The 18,192-nt window shown below is 41.1% G+C and overlaps 1 protein-coding gene across 9 annotated transcripts; it reads left to right on the top strand.

The window, feature by feature from the left end:
* The first annotated feature begins 2,382 nt into the window (after positions 1 to 2,382).
* Positions 2,383 to 17,257, top strand: RGN (regucalcin). Of its 9 annotated transcripts, none has more exons than XM_033105898.1 (8): positions 2,392 to 2,621; positions 3,043 to 3,219; positions 4,124 to 4,300; positions 6,289 to 6,471; positions 13,057 to 13,272; positions 14,769 to 14,900; positions 15,263 to 15,417; positions 16,682 to 17,257. In XM_033105898.1, exons 3-8 carry the CDS (start codon positions 4,132 to 4,134, stop codon positions 16,730 to 16,732), a joined length of 906 nt encoding a protein of 301 aa, XP_032961789.1. In that variant the 5' UTR covers positions 2,392 to 2,621; positions 3,043 to 3,219; positions 4,124 to 4,131; the 3' UTR covers positions 16,733 to 17,257. The 9 variants fall into 9 exon arrangements, with proteins under 9 accessions (XP_032961825.1, XP_032961789.1, XP_032961769.1 ...); XM_033105878.1 differs by having other exon boundaries at positions 4,121 to 4,300; XM_033105916.1 differs by lacking the exon at positions 3,043 to 3,219.
* The last annotated feature ends 935 nt before the right edge of the window (positions 17,258 to 18,192 follow it).

Here is an 18,192-nt window from a genome sequence, read left to right as displayed (position 1 = left end):
GCACAGCTCACTGGTCCATGTGGGAATCGAACCAGCAACCCTGTTGTTAAGAGCTCATGCTCTAACCAACTGAGCCATTGGCCACCCCCCAAGCTGCATTTTTAAAACACCCACCTAAGCTGCCTCTGCATGATCACAAACCTGAAGGTTTGGTTTTCTGAAAAGGCATCAGTAAAACTGCCCTTCCGCCTCCAAGGAAAGAACATCAGGTACTGTTAGCAACTGGCACAGCAATAAAACTCCAAGGTACTGATACTCAAGTTCATGTTTCCCAACTTAAAAGATAATACATCGCTTTAGCCTAACTACTGGACAGCCATTTTATTGGGACACTAAACAGGATTCTTAGGAACCCTCCAGAAACTGCTGACTGCAGAAGTGGGCAGCTTCTGCCCAAGGTTTATTTTGATTCTGCAGTAGCCTTTTCTTCCTCTTTACCGCTCATCTTGCCTATTATTGTACTTTAAACTCTCCAGTAACTGACTAAAAGGCTTCTCAGTATATCCTGTGATTTTTGACTCTCTTTAATCTTCTCCCACTTAAGAAGAAACAAAACGTTCTGATAGGTTTTTCTCAGATCATAGCTACTGCTCTGATTTGACTGTTTACTGACAAAAGTTTAATCATTTTTCCTTTAAACACTTTAGAAGGTACATTTCCTTTTATAGGCCCCTTCTGGTTCTTAAGTTTCCCTCACATCATTAATCCCAAACTTTGGTCATATAAAAATTGACCTCACATCAATAAAATGCTTCTACTGAGGTCATTGCAACCCTATCAGCAAAACCTAGCCCATAAAGAATGAGAACTAATATTGGGGCTATGCCTGGCTATAATCATTTGTTCTCTTCAGAGACACTCCTTGTGGAAACTGTTTGACTCCACTCATAATACCTGCCCATTTCAAGGGACATATAATTAGCTCGTGCAAAATGGTACTTAAACACCCAGTAGAGTCTGTGCTCTATTAGGATACCATTTCTTATGTGGACATCAGACTTACATCCACCTGCCACACACCATTCTAGTATATTTGGGGTAATTGTGAGAGACTTTCAGATGTTTAGAACTACCACCCCTCCTGTGAAATATGTCTTCCTGAAAAGAAGAGGCAAGCACAGGTGAATTTGGGTAATGCCCAGGAAAAACAACTGACTCTTCACGCATACTCTGTGAGCTGCAGTTTCCTCAATGGTGAAACAAGTGGTCCCAAATCTGTTTCTGACACCTGGAGATCGCACTCCCACTCTTTGTCCCACCCAAGAAAGTGTCCTTCAGTTCTTATTTTTCTACTGATGATTTGGGCTATTTGCCAAATTTTCCCCAGCTGGATGTGGCTTTGGGAGTTTCTTTACTTTGTAGACTTGTGTTTTCCCATCTGTAAATGGGGAGGGACTTAGGAGAGTAGTTGTCTTAAGTACCCCCCAGGGCGAAGGGGAAATAATTGAGGCCACAAGTGCCACTTAGTCTCTTAAACTTTGCTCTAACCATCTCCTACCTGCCTAGAGCCTGTGCCTTTGGATGCTGGTTTCTGGCCCTTCCTCCTTCATGACTTAAAGAGAATTAGAATGTCACAGTGATTGTGAATTGAATGTTCTAAGGGGTTTTAGGACAGTGCAGATGGCAAGGAATGGGACACTGGATTGCGAGACGTAAATAATCAGGAATACTGACCTTGGATTCAGTACGTTCAATAAAATGCACACATCTCAAGTGTACCACTGGATGATGCTTGACAGGACATACACCTATGCAACTCAAAGCTCCATCAGGATAGCCAGCAGCTCCATCACCCCCAGAAAATTCTCTTAACTCCCCTTCACAGTTAATCCCTGGCTCCCACTCCCCAGGGGCAACCACCATTCTGTTTACCTCCCTCCTCTAATTTAATATTTTCCACTTGTGGGTTATTTAGAGAAAGTGTGGATGGTGAGGTGGCAGATCCAGGACTACATGGAGACTCTCAATGGAAAATGTGAAGCTGAGTTAAATTAAGCCTTTCCTTTCCCCACCAAAAACGTGTTTGCAAGAGTTGGCCTCCAGCCATCAGAGTATTCTCCACTAAGAAAAGAGGATTTATTTAACAGCTTTGTTCTTTCCTTTTTAATCTGTTTATTTGACCCAACCCTCGACCCACTCTCACGGTTAAGCATTTTAGTAACTTTTTGTTTGAGAAACTAACAAACCGTCCAAACTGCAAAGCCTGGGTTAACTTGTCTCTAAGCCTCGACCCCAACGCCCCCTCCGGGTGGCTTTGCAGGATTCTTCCAGCTGAGATGGAGGACAGGGACAGCGAGGGGCTTACCGGTCACGTCCCCCACCCCCAGCCTAAGTGCCCCCCTCACCTCCTCCCGCTCCCGCTGCCTGACCTTTGAGCCGCCCAGAAGTCACCAGCCCGGCCTCCCTGCCCCCTCCCCGGAAAGGTCTGGTGACAGCCGAGCAAATCCCGCTCAGACTGGTCTTCCGATCAGGGACAGCGGGAAGGACGCCGACTGCCATCCGCCTACCCACGGACCCGCGCCGGAGACCAGGCGGGCTCGCCTGCAGCGTCCGAGGGCCTCGCTGTCGCCTGAGGCCGCAGCGGCGCTACCAGATAGCGGAGTGGCCCCTCGCCTGCACAGGTACCCAGCTGCAGCAGGTACCTGCCGCAACGTCCCGCTCCCCCCAACCCTCCCACCACCGGGCCACCCGTTTGTGACCACGAACCCCTCCCTGTCGGGCTGCGCTCTCTGGAACTCAGGCAGAAAGGGCACATTTGCCAGCCCCTGGCTTGCACGACGGAGCGAGCGTGGGGTTAAAAGTTGCTATTGCAAAAGCCTCGCGTCTGATCTTGGGCCTTATCTCAGACTGATAACATGCAGGCCTTTGGAGCCTGTGCCAATTTTTAACAGTCAATGAAGATAGCAAATGCTGGCACACTGGCAGTTTGTATTTGAGGCCGATTTGAGCTGTGTTTCTTTAAAAAAAAAAAAAGTCAGTTTATTGAAGGAAATATTAAACCAAAGATTGCTTTCCTTTTCCTCCCATTATTAACTTCCTCAGCTACGTGTGGGATCACTTACTTTAAAGCAGACAGATGCCAGAGAGAAAAGATGGAGATCCAGGTGATTTTGGTCATGATCAGCCTAAGTGCCCCCCTCTTGGGAAAGCCTCTCTCTTAGGCAAGAGAGAAGGCTCTTGAAAGTTACCTGTTTTTCCTCTCCCACATGGGTTTCTGAGGTAATGTTTTTTCTTTTCTGATAATTTTTCATTTTCTTCTCCCTGTTTCCTGGTCACAGTCTCTGGCCTAAAATCCCAGCATACAATGTTCCTGCCTGTGAAGTTCAAGACCTTGCCAAGTTGGCACCGTGCCTTCCTAGGCAGCAAGAAATAGCCGAGGGGCTGCCAGTTCTACAAGGGTGTCCAGACGATGTCCTTTTCTCCACCCGTTCCATTATCTGAATTTGAAAATGCGTGTTCGTTCTAATTTAGTGTATTATCACTGATGAACATACATTTTTACAATGCAGTCAGAAAAATGCAGAGCAAAAAGGCTCTGGCCTTTGAGCGGTCAGAGAAGTGAATCAACAACAACGGATTGGGAGGGCAGCAGGAGAAGGTGACCTGCAGACTCCCAGAGGGGCCACCAATGAGGGAGTTGCCTTCCCCCCCACCCCCCGCCCCGCCTTGGGGACTAGGATGTTGGCATAAAGAGCAGCCTTGCCTCTGCTGAGCTGCTGGTTCTCTGAGGTCATCAGCACCAAGGTGTGGATGTTGGAGTGTTGTGTTGCTTTTTTGTTGTTGTTGTTGTTTTGGTATTTTCTCTCTCTCTCTCTCTCTCTCTCTCTCTCTCTCTCTCTCTCTCTCTCTCTCTCTCTCTCTCTCTCTCTCTCTCTCTTTAAAAGATAGCTTGATAAAAAGCCCCGGTAAGTTGATTGAAGATGTCTCATGTTATTGCCTATCAGCTCTTCCTCCTGCTACGTTGCATATTTCTTTCTGATTTGGAGAAAGTGCGTCCAGCCTTTCCACTTCTAATAAAAACAACTCAGTCTGTATTGAGCTCTTACCAGGGTCTCAGTCCAGGTGTTGCGCTGAATTTGCTCCATGTGATGACATTTCCTTTTATCTCTGTCACCCTCAGTAGATTGCCCCATGACAATGTCTTCCATTAAGATTGAGTGTATCCTGCCGGGGAACTGCCGGTTAGGTGAATCTCCAGTGTGGGAGGAAGCGTCCAACTCTCTGCTCTTCGTAGATATTCCTGCAAAAAAGGTTTGCCGGTGGGATTCACTCAGCCAGCAAGTGCAGCAAGTGACTGTGGGTAAGGATGAAGGCCGGGCTCAGATCCACTGAACCAGCCATCTTTTCCTTGGGGAGGGTTGGGACCATTTCCACAGGACCTTGTTAAAGCATGTTGAATAGACTTTAAAAGTTTTGGATTGCCATGCTGTCTGTCCTCCCACTTTGACCCGGGAGTAAATTCTAGATAGTTAATATTTGTCTCTTCCTCTGCAGGGGAGGGGCAACATTCCCCATTTTGCTCTGATAAGGAGGCACTGTAAAATCTTTCCTTAACATCTTCAGATAACAGCACTGAAAGCTTGAGACCCAGTATCTACCTTGGGTCAGACCAAGGGCTTAATTAAAAAAAAAAAAAGTATATTCCTTCTTTGAATGTGAATAGAAGAGCTTTTGGATTTATAAAACATCAACCTGTACTATCTGTTCCGTGTACAAAATAGAATTTCCAGTGCTTTTGAGTGTGATTCTGTTTATGGCCATGTGATTTCCAGAGGGGTTTTATGATATTCTGCGGCCCAAAGGGATGGCCATAGAGAAAGAAGTTTCTTGTTTTCATTATTGTGATCATGGCAAGAGATACCAGGAATTCCTAAGCACTGGGACCCTCACTCTCAACCCAGAACTGGGGATCTCAAACTTTATCTTTATGAGAGGTAACAACTTTCTAATTCACTGAAGGATGTGATTATGGCTGGAAACAAAGTGACTGTGACCACTGAGTGGGGGGAGGGGCCCATGCCCTTCCTAGTCTCTCTTCCAGCATTCACACGTTAGAGATACATTCCTGCCCTAATCTGCACACCCCCTCCCCCAAATGTGGAAAGGGCTTGTGCTGTCAGCAGTAGCTTAGAAGGCTAACAGAACTCTCAAGCCACAGGCTGGGATCCCTGATGAGAATGTGACTCTCCTAATAGTGTCCTGCACATTCCCTGGGACCCTCAGTGGCTCAAATCAACTTCTGGGTAGGGCTTTTAGCTGAGCACTCAGCACCTTGCACTGAATAGGTGTTCAGGAAATGTTTTCAAAATAAATTCTGATAAATTTGTTTCTGGTGACTGCTCACCATGGTAATTAATATCTCCACTTAAAAAAAAAGGAAGTTTCCTTATACACAGAATATTAAACCCAGAAAACCTAAAATTTAAAAATACAGGGAGCATTTTAGATCTTGCTCCCCAGCATATATCGTCAGCTTGGTTCAAATAAACTCTTATAAAAATTCTCTAAATAAATACATACATACATACATACATACATACATATATACATACATACAACATATAGTAATATAATGAAGACGTGTTTTATCACTGTAGCTACATTTATATTTATTACTTTTACAATGCCTACTTCCAAAAAGGATTTGAAAAACAATTTTAATTAAACAATTTTAAATTGAATTAGATTTAAATAAAAGTTAAATAAAATATTTTAATTAAACGAAATATTTAATTTACACAAATTTAAAATTTTTATTTAATTAAATAAATTTAACTTCTAATTAAATAGGGCCCCTTAAAAAAGACAGTGCTGTATTGGAGGGAGAGAAAGATGTCGCAAAACCTAGTTGCTGGAACTAAGCAAAGTTTGTCTCTGAATTTCCTGGAGATCTGTCAAATTGAGCATCAGTTGTTCTGTAACAACTGCTCTGGTGCGCCCTTCCCCAGTTAGAAACCTCCTCCTCTGAACTTGACATGACGCTTGCCCCAATGTGTGGTGGCTGCTGTGGTTTGACTTCTCTGCTTCTCTCACTAGACTGGGAGCTTCCAGAAGAATTGGGTTTCATTCACCTTTCTGTCCCTGCTATCCAGAACAGCACACAGAGTTCATTCTCAACAAATCTACTCGGTTACATAGCCTTCACTATTCAACAGAAGGAAGAGAGCACTCCCATTGTGGAAAGAGCTGGAATCCTCTTAGAGGGGCCAGGTGGCATGATGGTCGCAGCATGCTGCTGCGCCACTGGACTGTTTGCAGCGTTCTGAATGTTGCTTTTGCCTCTTGCAGATGCCCCAGTCAGCTCTGTGGCCCTCCGCCAGTCGGGAGGCTATGTTGCCACAATTGGAACAAAGTTCTGTGCTTTGAACTGGGAAGATCAGTCAGCCATCGTCCTGGCCACAGTAGATAAAGACAAGAAAAACAATCGATTCAATGATGGGAAGGTGGATCCCGCTGGGAGATACTTTGCTGGTATGGTTTATCTTTAGCACCTACTTACTGAGCTTGGGACAAAACTATATCGCTTATAAAAGTCTCACTGCTTTAGTGGTAAAAGTGCTATTCATAATGGGTTTGGGGTTCTTTTATTATTACTTAAATAACTTGTATCACTAAAAAACAAAATCCCATGAGAAAAACTTCATAGATATTCCTTTCAGTTTCTGTCTCTAACAGAAACTAACATTTGTATGGTACTTTTGTGGTTTAAATATGTTTTAAATACAGAGGTTTGTTGTTGAAGTTTAAATTAGAAATAATTTCAAATTTACAGGGAAAAAGTAAGAATCATACCAACAACACCTGTTTGCCCTTTACTTGAATTCACTTATTGTCAACATTTTGTTCCACTTGCTCTATCTATAGAAACACATTTTTCTCCATAATCATTTGAAAGTAAGTTGCATATATCATGTGCCTTTACTCCTAAAATACTTCAGTGTGAATTTCCCAAGAAAAATGACATATTCTTTTTTTTAAAATTAGTGTCAGGTGTACAAAACAATGCAATAGTTAGACATTTACACCCCTCACAAAGTGACAATCCCCCTCCCCCAATCTACCATCCCTCCAACATCGCACATAACCGCCACAGTTCCACTGACCCCATTCCCTGCGCTGCACTGCACACCCTGTGACTATATATATATGTATACACATACATATATATATATATACATATATATATATTAAACCACAGTTGATACCCATCACTATTCAGCTTCAGCTTCAGGTGCACACTGCAGTGGTCACCTACACTGTCCACGAAGTGGTCTCCCCAATAAGACAAGTGAAAAATGACATATTCTTACATGACCACCGTAGTTATCAAGTTTAACATTGATACAATAGTCTTATATGATGTACTATCTATATTCCAATTTTGTCAATTGACCGTTCGGTTAATTTTTTACTGTCCTTTATAGCATTTTCCCCTCCAGTCTAGGATCACGTATTGCATTTAGTTGTCATGTCTTTAATATTCTTTAATCTGGAACAGAACGTAGCCTTTCTTTGCTCTTTTATGACATCGACATTTTTAAAGAACAAGTCCCACCCAACTCCCCCCATTTCCTTTTTTAAACTTTTTTTTCTCCCCTTCTCTGCCTTCCCCCACCCCCAACTCCGGTTCAAGCCATTGTTTCTCAGTCTAGTTGTGTAGGACATAGCTCCCTGGCCCATGCTGGTATTATGAGCCTTGTGCTCCCCCACCCACCCCTCAACTGAGGCAGTCGGTCACCAGTCGTCTGTCCCCGGCTCACAGCAGCTCACGGCAGCCCAGCTCCAGGGAGAGCTGTTGTTTACAATCTTAGCTGTAGTGGGCGCCACTCACTGGTCCATGTGGGAATCGAACCGGTGGCCTCAGCTTAGGAGCACGGTGCTCCAACCACCTGAGTCACCTGGCCGGCTCACTGCCCCCTTTTTCAACGGTACATTCCTCATATCCCTCATGTTTTTGTATTTGTCTAATGTTTCCTTGTGGTTAGAGTAATGCTATACATTCATGGCTAGAATACTGCATAGGTGATGGTTTGGCCTTCTCAGGGTATCCCATCTAGATACTGTCTGTCCCTCATTGGTTGATGTTAGTTTTGATCACCCAATCAAGGTCTTCTCAGATTTCTCCACTGCATAGTTATTATTTTTTATTTGCAATTTTGTGGGGTTTGTTAATTATCTATTGCTGTGTAACAAATTACCCTGAAATTTAGTGACTTAAAATAACAAACATTTATTATCTCACATCGTTTCTGAAGGCCAAGAATCTGGATGTGGCTCAGCTGGATGGTTCTAGTTCAAAGTTATGTCATGAAATTGCAGTCAAGTTGTCAGTGGGGACAACAGCCTCAGAAGGGGCTGGAGTCTCTGAAGGGGCCTGGAGGATCTGCTTCCAAGCTTTCTCCTGTGGGGGTTGGCAGGAGGCTTCACTTCCTTACCATGTGGACCTCTCCATAGGACTGCTCAGGACATGGCTTCCCCTAAAGCTGGTGATGAGAGAGAGAGAGAGAGAGAGAGAGAGAGAGAGAGAGAGAGAGAGAGAGAGAGAGAGAGAAGCTAGTTTTACTCTAACTCGTCCCAGAAATGGCATAGCATCACTTCTGCCATGTGCTGTTGGTCACAAAGGCAGTGTGGTGTCGGGAACTGTACAAGAGTGCGAATATGCTAGGAGGCATTAGGGACCACCTTGGGGCTACAACACGAGGAGCTACTTTAAGTCCAAGCAAATATCCTGGTCCTCATCAAAATCTCTCACTTACATTTTACGTTCTTTGATGATTCTCGCTTGAACCAATCTTGATTGTGATGGTGGCAGAATGGCTTACATACAGCTTTAAATGAATTTTAACTACAGTTTGAATTTAAATAATGCATTTCACACCTATTTCTCATTTAGCTCCCATAATAACAACCCTATAAATAGCCAAAGTCAATTCTAAATCCATGCTGTTTCCACCTCCCCATGTTGCCCCCTCCCGTTTTCAGCCATGCTGTCCTGACTCCATTCACTTTTAACATGGAAAGTAGGTGAGATCTGAGCAGCTAGTTGTGGGTTGCTCCCAATCTTCTTGGACTTGACACAACCCCAGATCTAGTCCAGGATGGGTTGAAAGATTAAAGATGGAAGTTCGTTGGAAGCCCTTCTGCCAGTAATTTCTGCAGGATAAAGAAATATGATTGGATACTTTACCTCCTGCTGAAATTGATTTTCTCTCTCCCTTATGGCTAGAAGTTTACAGTTCTGTGGCACTTTGTGAGACAAAATAAAGATGTCCTCAGAGGCCTGAGTAACCTGTGCCCTCAGGAGACCCCTTAAAATTGTAGATGTCATCTCGAGTATACATACTGGTTGTGTGCATCTGCCAGAAGCACCTGAGAACCTTTTTCTAGAGAGATTTCATAGCTTTCAGCAGGTGCTAAGAGGTGTCCCTGGACCAGAAAAGGGTGGGGTCATCTGACAGTCTAGATGGAGTTTCAGGGTGGTAGGCAGTACTCTAAAGGTATCACCACACCCAAGGTCTGATGTGTCTGTGCTCGCTGCTGGATAATGATACATAATCCAGGGCTCCAGGTTGTTCTTTCCCACTAAGGAAGAGCCTTTCCAAGCAACAGGGGGTTTCCATCGTGTTCCAGGCATCTTTTTCTGTGAGGCACATAGTGGAGAGGAATAGTAATGAAACAAAGCTAACTGCCTTATAGCAGGAAACTGCCACATAGGCATTCTTTTCTTCAGGACAGAGAATCTATCCTGTCTTGCTTGCTATTCAGGCTTCCCGGTTTTAGTCCATTTTCTCTTCTTTCAGATGGAGCTCAGTAAAAGTAAATGAGCTTTCCAGTTTCTTCTTACAGTCAAATTCTGTTCTGTCCCCTGAGATCACACTCAAGTCTCTATAAGTGAATATCTCGTGTGCACTTGAGAAGAAAGCGTATTCTACTGTTGTTGAGTGGATTTCTATAAATGTCACTTAGTGACCAGGTGGTGAATTCTGTTCAGTTGTATTTCTTTGCTGATTCTCTATCTACTTGTATCTATTACTGAGAGAGGGATGCCAACATCTCCAACTACTATTGTGGATTTGTCTATTTCTCCTTTCAATTCAGACTTTTGCTTTGTGTATTTGGAAGCTCTGTTGTGAAGCACATACACATTTAGGATTATTATGTCTCCTTAGTGAACTGACCATTTTCAATATGTAGTACCCGTATTTAGCCCTGGTAATTTTCTTTGCTCTAAGTATATTTTGTCTGATATTAGCATAGCCTCTCCAGTTTTCTTTTGATTAATGTCTGCATAGTATATCTTTTCCCATCCTTTTACATTTAAGCTACCTATATCATTATATTTGAAGTGAGTTTCTTGTAGACAGCATATAGTTGGATTTTTTTAATTCCTTTTGACAATCTCTGTCTTAATTGATGTGTTTAGATTATGTAATGTAATTATTGATATACTTTAACTTAGATCTACCATTTTATTATCTGTTTTCTCTTCTTTCCCTCTGTATTTTTTTGTTCTTTTGTTTCCCCTTTCCTGCCTTCTTTTGGGTCATTTGAACACTTTTCAGGATCCACTTTTAATTTCTTTATTGTGATTTTTTCAGTATATCTCTTTGGATAGTTTTTAAAGGGTTGCTGAAGGGATTGCAAAATATATAGTTAACTTTTCACAGTCTATCTAGAACCAATATTTTATCACATTGGTAATCACCTCTTTATGCTATAGTTGTCTTTATACACAAACATTGAAAACCCCATCAGAAAATGTAATTTTTGCTTTCAACCATCAGAAATATTTTAAAGAACTAAAGAGGAGAAGAATAGTCTGTTTTATTTTCTCATATATTTACTATTTCTATTGCTCTTCTTTCATTCTTTATGCTCCAAGCTTCCTTTTAGCATCGTTTCCTATCTGTCTAAAGAACTTTCTTTAGCAGTTCTTTAGAGCAGGTCTGCTGGCTGTGAATTCTGTTAGTTTTACTTCATTTGAGAATGTCTTTATTTCACCCTCTTTCTTGAAGGATATTTTCACTAAATATAGACTTTTAGGTTTACATTTTTTTCTTTCAGCAAATTAAAAATGTGTCACTTCCATCTGACCTCCGTGGTTTCTCATGAAAAAAATCGATATTCATTGAAATCATTATTCTCCTATATGTAAAATGTAATTTTTCTTCTGTTGCTCCCAAGGATTTCTATTTGACTTTAGTTTTCATAAATTTGATTATGACGTATCTGAGTATAGGTTTCGTTGGGTTACCCTCTTTTGAGTTTGTTCAGCTTCTTGGATCTATAGTTTTGTGCTTTTCAGCAAACTTGGGGAGTTTTGACCCATTACTTCTTCAAATCTTTTTTGGATCTCTATTCTTTGTCCTTTTCTCTAGGAATCCATTGACACATATGTTAGCCGTTTTGTTGTTCTTGTTTTGTTTTGGTGTGGTTTGGTTTTGCAATCTTTTTTTCTCTGTGTTTTTCAGATTGGGTAATTTCTATTGATCCACCATCAGGTACACTGACTCTTTCCTCTGTCATCTCTTTTCTGCTATTGGGTGTATCCAGTGAGTTATTTTTTATTTCAGTTATTTTATTTTTCACTTCTAAATTTTTCATTTGGTTATTCTTTATATCTTCTACTTCTTTGCCAATATTTCCTATTTTGAGTTTTGTTTCACGACTGTTTACAAATTGCTCATTTGAGCATTTTTAAATAAAAGCTTCTTTAGTCTTTGTCAAATAATTCCAACATCTGTGCCATCTTGTTTTCTGTATCTGTTGCATTTTTTCCTATACAAGTTGAGATTTTCATGCTTCTTGTGTTGCCAAGTAATTTTGGATGGTATGCTGGACATTGTGACTATTGTGTTATGAGACGCTCGGTCTTGTTTAAGTCCTATGGAGAATGTTTATATATTTGTTTTAGTAAGTAATCTGTATGTTTCAGTTCAGACCACAAGTTCAAACCTGCCTTCTATTAGGTGCCATTATTATCTGTCCCACATGCGTGCCACTTGGTGGTCAGTCTGAGACTTAAAAGGAGTTCTATCCACAGCTCCATTTTCAGTCTTTGGTATTCTAATTAGAATCAGATCCATGTGCATGTACAAGTAGAAGATGAGCCCAGTATGTCATATTCAGCTTTATGGGCTTACATTCCTGAGCGACATTCCTCTTTACTATCTCCAGGTACTTTCTAGCTTCCTGGAGCTCACCTTTCATTCCTCCAGCCAGAAATCACCCATCTCTATGATTGTGCTGCCTCTGGGGCCAAATGACAGGAGAGAGAGAGAGAGAGAGAAGGGGGGAGAGAGAGAGAGAGAGAGAGAGAGAGAGAGAGAGAGAGAGAGAGAATAAAAGCAAAAGTGTTTGGCTCTGCCCTTTTGGGGATGTAGCTTTACCAAATGGAGAGGAATGTCCCCTTCGCTCAGGGTTTTGATTCCTGTAGTTTCCTGTTGCTGGCCAACTCTCTGCTGTTGCCACCCTTGCTACAAAATTGCCTGGGGACTGGTGCATGATAGAATGTAGAGAAAAGAGTATAAAATATCCAGGGGATTTCTTCCACTCTCTGTGAGCCTCAGGAGTTTTCTTTTCTACTCCTTGAGCCAGATTTAGAGGGTTTCTCTTGGATCTCTGTCTGTCTGCGCCATAGTGCTCACTTCCAAGTTTCATCTGTATTGAGTTCAGGCTGGGACATACTGGGGATAAAATGGAGAACTCGCCACCAATTAGATGGTACTTCGAATTCTCATGTTCTTCCCTGAGCTGCCTGATATTTACTTTTCAGAGTTCTCAAATAGCCGTGAATTTTGTCCAGGTTGTATAGTTGTGTTCAGTGGGAGAAAATGAGTTGGTGCAGACGTCTTCCTTATCTGGAACTAGAACCTCTCTAGTGGTTTTAATTTGCATTATAAACAAGATAGTTGTCATTTAAAAAAATATAGGACCCAGACTGGAATTGTATAAATTCCTTGATTGAATCACAGGAAGGAACCCTGGTGAGACAAGATGGTGTCACCCATGGGCACGATGCTGTGGGTCTGGCTCAGTGGCCTTCGGTTTTTGTAGGCACCATGGCTGAGGAAACGGCCCCAGCAGTTCTGGAGCGGCACCAAGGGTCCTTGTACTCCCTCTTTCCTGACCACCATGTGGAAAAGTACTTTGACCAGGTGGACATTTCCAATGGTTTGGATTGGTCCCTGGACCACAAGATCTTCTATTACATCGACAGTCTGTCCTACTGTGTGGATGCCTTTGACTATGACCTGCCGACAGGAAAGATCTGTATGTAATTTTTCATTATTTTTCTTAATACTGCTCATATTTTTTTCATATGTATGTCATTAGTAAGCTGCCTCTCCCTCAACCCATGTGAAAAGGTCCTTGCTTTGTCAAATAGAGCGCTGTCCAATGTTATTATCCCAGTATAGTAATGATTACATAGACTTGACTCTGCTGCCGGTCAAGACATGGCTCTCAACACAACTAAATGTGGCCATGGTTGGCATAATATGGATAGATCCTTAGTCCTCTTTCCTGCCACCATTACTAGAAAGAGACTCACTGTAAAATGGACCCTATTCTACGAGGAAGTACCTAAAGGCAAATAACATACAGCAAGATGGGATAAAAGAATAGAAAATTAGAGTTTGGGGCTGATATTTCATATTTGTACTTTAGTTAACTATAGTTAAGTGCTCAGAGACAAATTAACAACCTCTCAAAATGGAAAAGTAAAAAAAAATAGTTACAGATTGTTCAACTCCATAAATGGGCTCTAAATGAGCCATAGTTGGCAAGTGGGAGGGAAGGAATTATTGAGAAGAAGTTAGAAGGGTGTACTTGAAACTGTTTCATGAAAGGTGCCAAATCACAAGAGCAAAACCAATAAGAAAATGAGTTGAAAAAAATTACAAGACTCTTGTGTAGATTTAATCAGAGGCAAAACACTACAGTAGAAATCTTTTGTTTTGAAATATGTAGTGTTCTTTTTTATGACTGTGTTTATCCATTTTGCTTATCATAGTTTTAACATTTTTTCCATCATACCTCAATTCAATTACTGTTGACTTGGATTTCGTAGTGTAAAATTCCTCTGGATTTTGATGTTTGTTTTTTGTATACTATGATTCCCCCCTTTAAGGCCAGCCAGTTGGATTCAGAATACCCCTCCTTTCAGAAAGAAGCTCTTCTAATATTTACTTTTTTATGTACTTATTTTTTTCAATTATAGTTGACATTCAATATTATTTTATATTTTGTTATATTTAGTTTCAGGTGTACAGCATAGTGGTTAGACATTTATCTAATTTATGAAGTGATGCCCTGATTTACTTTTGATAAGGTGATTTGGGAGCATTTGGTTGGGCAAAAACAGAACTCATATATCTTACTAGTTTTTATGCATGAATTGTTCACATGGCACCACTAAGTTGCCTTATAGATCTTGAAGTTAATCAAAGTAGGCATTTTTGTAAGTAAAATGACCAAGCCTCAAAAAGATCTAGTGGTATTTCATTAAGAAGTTTGCTTTCTTTTTTCTCTTCTCTGAAAGCTTAGACAGACATGTCTGTACCCAAACTAAAGGGAGTGAATCCACGCCAAAGCATGTGGTAAAAATCTTTGGTTGAGGGGTGCCCACTCATGTTTCTGGACATTGTTCAGAGTTAAGAATCCTTCTGAACCATCCCATCTGTGGTGCTCACATGCCAGACCCTGGATAAGCAGAAGTGATCAGTGTTGTTTTGGTGTGTGTGTGTGTGTGTGTGTTTTAACCATAGCCAACCGCAGAAGTGTTTACAAGCTGGAGAAAGAAGAACAAATCCCAGACGGAATGTGTATCGATGCTGAGGGGAAACTCTGGGTGGCCTGTTACAATGGAGGAAGAGTGATTCGTTTAGATCCTGAGACAGGTAGGCCCACGGCACAGTGCAAAATCCCTGCCATGTCTAGAAAATACCAGACACTGGGGACTGGAGAAACTTCATTACTAATAAAGTTAGCGATATATTCTAAGGTCTCAATTAGATGATTTTGGAAATAAAGGCCAAAAATGTAGCCCCAAATTTATAGTCAGAACTTCTTTTCCTGTGGCGGTAAGCCTTTTTGCTCAAAATAAATAAATTGTCAGGGAAGGTAGGTTTAATACATGATTGAAGTCTGACCTCCACCATCTTTTTTGAACTTCCTTATTACTCTGCAAAGGGTCCTGAAAGCTTTCGCAGGTTGGAAATTTGCTGGATGTAAACTTTAAATAAAATATTTGGTGATCTAGGGAAAAGACTCCAAACTGTGAAGTTGCCTGTTGATAAAACAACCTCATGCTGCTTTGGAGGGAAGGATTACTCTGAAATGTATGTGACCTGTGCCCGAGATGGAATAGACCCTGAGGGTCTTTTGCGGCAACCTGAAGTTGGTGGAATTTTCAAGGTGATCTGGCTATTTCTTTTCTTTTATGGGTGATGTGGGAGATCCTCGGTTAAGTAACTGAGTGATCAGTGCTTTTTCATACTTTCAAAACATAATTCCATTTAGCATTTTAAGCTCACTATGCTAGGCTTTAAAATGTTTTCTTTAGATTTTTTAGACTAGAAGTTATCTGAAGTCCAGGACAATATGTTTAGCCTCTTTTGAAAAAAAAAAAAATATATATATATATATGTATATGTATGTGTATATATATACACATATATATACGCACATATATATACATATATGTGTATATGTGTGTGTGTGTGTGTGTGTGTATATATATATATATATATATATATATTCAGAAGTGCTAGCCAAAATTCTATAAATCAGTAGAATGGGCTTGGAAAACCAGTATTTGAAACATGTTTATAAAATTAGTTGATTGTTTTGATATCACAAGAATATTTTCAAGTGTTTAACTTTTTTGGAACAAAACAAACACTAGTGGGCTGGCCCGGTTGCTCAGGCGGTTGGAGCTCCATATTCCTAACGCCGAAGGTTGCCGGTTCGATTCCTCGACTCCCGCAAGGGATGGTGGGCAGAGCCCCCTGCAACTAACAACAGCAACTAGACCTGGAGCTGGACTGCGCCCTCCACAACTAAGATTCAAAGGACAACAACTTCACTTGGAAAAAGTCCTGGAAGTACACAATGTTCCCCAATAAAGTCCTGTTCCCCTTCCCCAATAAAATCTTTAAAAAAAAAAAAACACTATAGACCTTTTGAGCTGAAAAGAAATGTAGAAATCATCTGGCTCAAACACCTTTCTTAACAGCTGGGAAGATGATAGAAATAAATTCAGTTTTAAATCCAAGTTAGTTATAAATAATTACTAGTTATTATTATCTATATGAAAAATTGTTAGACCATAAGTACCTAATCAAGTAATTCCTTTTTTAAAAAACTTAAAAAAAACTTTTATTTATTTTAAGTGTGTTTTTCCAGGACCCATCAGCTCCAAGTCAAGTAGTTGTTTTAATCTAGTTGTGGAGGACGCAGCTCAGAGTGGCCCATGTGGGGATCGGACCGGCAACCTTGTTGTTAAGAGCACCACGCTCTAACCAACTGAGCTAACTGTCTCCCCAAGTAATTCCTTTTTATGATAGGAAATAAAACGAGTAATAAGTGGCTAAATATATGATATGAATCATAAAAATGCTTTTGAAGAATACTTGTGAATTCCTTTTTTTCAATTTCTCGTTTTTCTTTTTTTTAACAGATAACTGGCCTGGGGATCAAAGGAATTCCTCCCTATCCTTATGCAGGATAAGTGACAGGCCTTCATTCCTATTAGAGGAAACTTTGAAGACAACTAGAAAATTCTGGAGCTGAAATTTCAATCTAGTTACAAAAAAATGGAGGCAATGATATTATAACAAGGTTAAATGTTTATTTGCAATTTTTTAAAAGTGGAGATTTTTAACAAGGGGTGACAGGTGGGTTTGATAACACACCATAAGGCATTTTGCGTAAATATATGGTGATGGAAGGAGAACTGAATGTGGGTGGTGAACACACAATGTGATATATAGATGATGTAACGCAGAATTGTACACCTGAAACCTATGTAACTTTACTAACAATTGTCACCCCAATAACCTTTAATTTTTTTTTAAAAACCCGGCATTTTGCAAAGGTACTATAGAAATGTCAAGAACTGTTCAACTGTCAACCAGCCTCTTGATTCTTTGAAAATTGCTGGTGGATGGGGGAATGAAGGGACTCTATCTGTTCTTTATTCTGCATTCTAGTTATACTTAAAACTTCAAAAAATGAATAAATAGTAATATGGTAATGACTTATTACAATTATGTTCCTTTTTGTTTTATTCATAATCTTATAAAATATGCTACAATGCTAACCTACCTTCATATTACTCTTCCTATATATTATTTTACAAACTAAAATAGTGCTAGAGGATAAGAATTAAACACTTAGGCAAAATCCGTGGTTCCAACTGCCACCTACCTAATAGATATAAAATATATCACCTTGGAAATAATTTTTTTTTTAAAGATTTTATTGAGGAAGGGGAACAGGACTTTACTGGGGAACAGTGTGTACTTCCAGGCCTTTTTTCCAAGTCAAGTTGTTGTCCCTTCAATCTTAGTTGTGGAGGGTGCCGTTCAGCTTCAAGTTGTTGTCCTTTCAGTCTTAGTTGTGGAGGGCACAGCTCAGCTCCAGGTCCAGTTGCCGTTGCTAGTTGCAGGGGGCACAGCCCACCATCCCTTGCGGGAGTTGAACCGGCAACCTTGTGGTTGAGAGGACGCACTCCAACCAACTGAGCCATCCGGGAGCTCAGCGGCAGCTCAGCTCAAGGTGCTGTGTTCAATCTTAGTTGCAGGGGGCGGAGCCCACAATCCCTTGAGGGAGTCGAGGAATCGAACTGGCAACCTGTGGTTGAGAGCCCACTGGCCCATGTGGAAATCGAACTGGCAGCCTTTGGAGTTAGGAGCACGGAGCTCTAACCGCCTGAGCCACCGGGCCGGCCCATCCTCTTATTTTTAAAGTACCTATATCATTATATTTGAAGTGAGTTTCTCTTTTTAATTCAATCTGCTTTTCTTTTTGAAAGTCCTGCATCTCAGGACACCCCCAAACTGGGATGACTGATTATCTTATATACTCTGCATATGTGGTCCCATGAATCTTTTTTCTTCACCCATCCCCCACTCCCTCCCCATTGGCAATCAAGGGAGTTCAGAGAACAACGTGGCTGGAATGGGAGGC

Source organism: Rhinolophus ferrumequinum, chromosome X (genome assembly GCF_004115265.2).
Source record: "Rhinolophus ferrumequinum isolate MPI-CBG mRhiFer1 chromosome X, mRhiFer1_v1.p, whole genome shotgun sequence".
NCBI classification, from domain to species: domain Eukaryota; kingdom Metazoa; phylum Chordata; class Mammalia; order Chiroptera; family Rhinolophidae; genus Rhinolophus; species Rhinolophus ferrumequinum.
This window is presented reverse-complemented; position numbering and strand designations above follow the sequence as displayed.

Excerpts from the sequence above, each read along its gene's own strand:
- RGN (XM_033105916.1), top strand. The coding sequence starts at position 4,132 with ATGACAATGTCTTCCATTAAGATTGAGTGTATCCTGCCGGGGAACTGC. Across the intron at positions 4,301-6,288 it reads AGTGCAGCAAGTGACTGTGG|ATGCCCCAGTCAGCTCTGTG; the intron begins GTAAGGATGAAG and ends TGCCTCTTGCAG. Across the intron at positions 6,472-13,056 it reads CGCTGGGAGATACTTTGCTG|GCACCATGGCTGAGGAAACG; the intron begins GTATGGTTTATC and ends CGGTTTTTGTAG.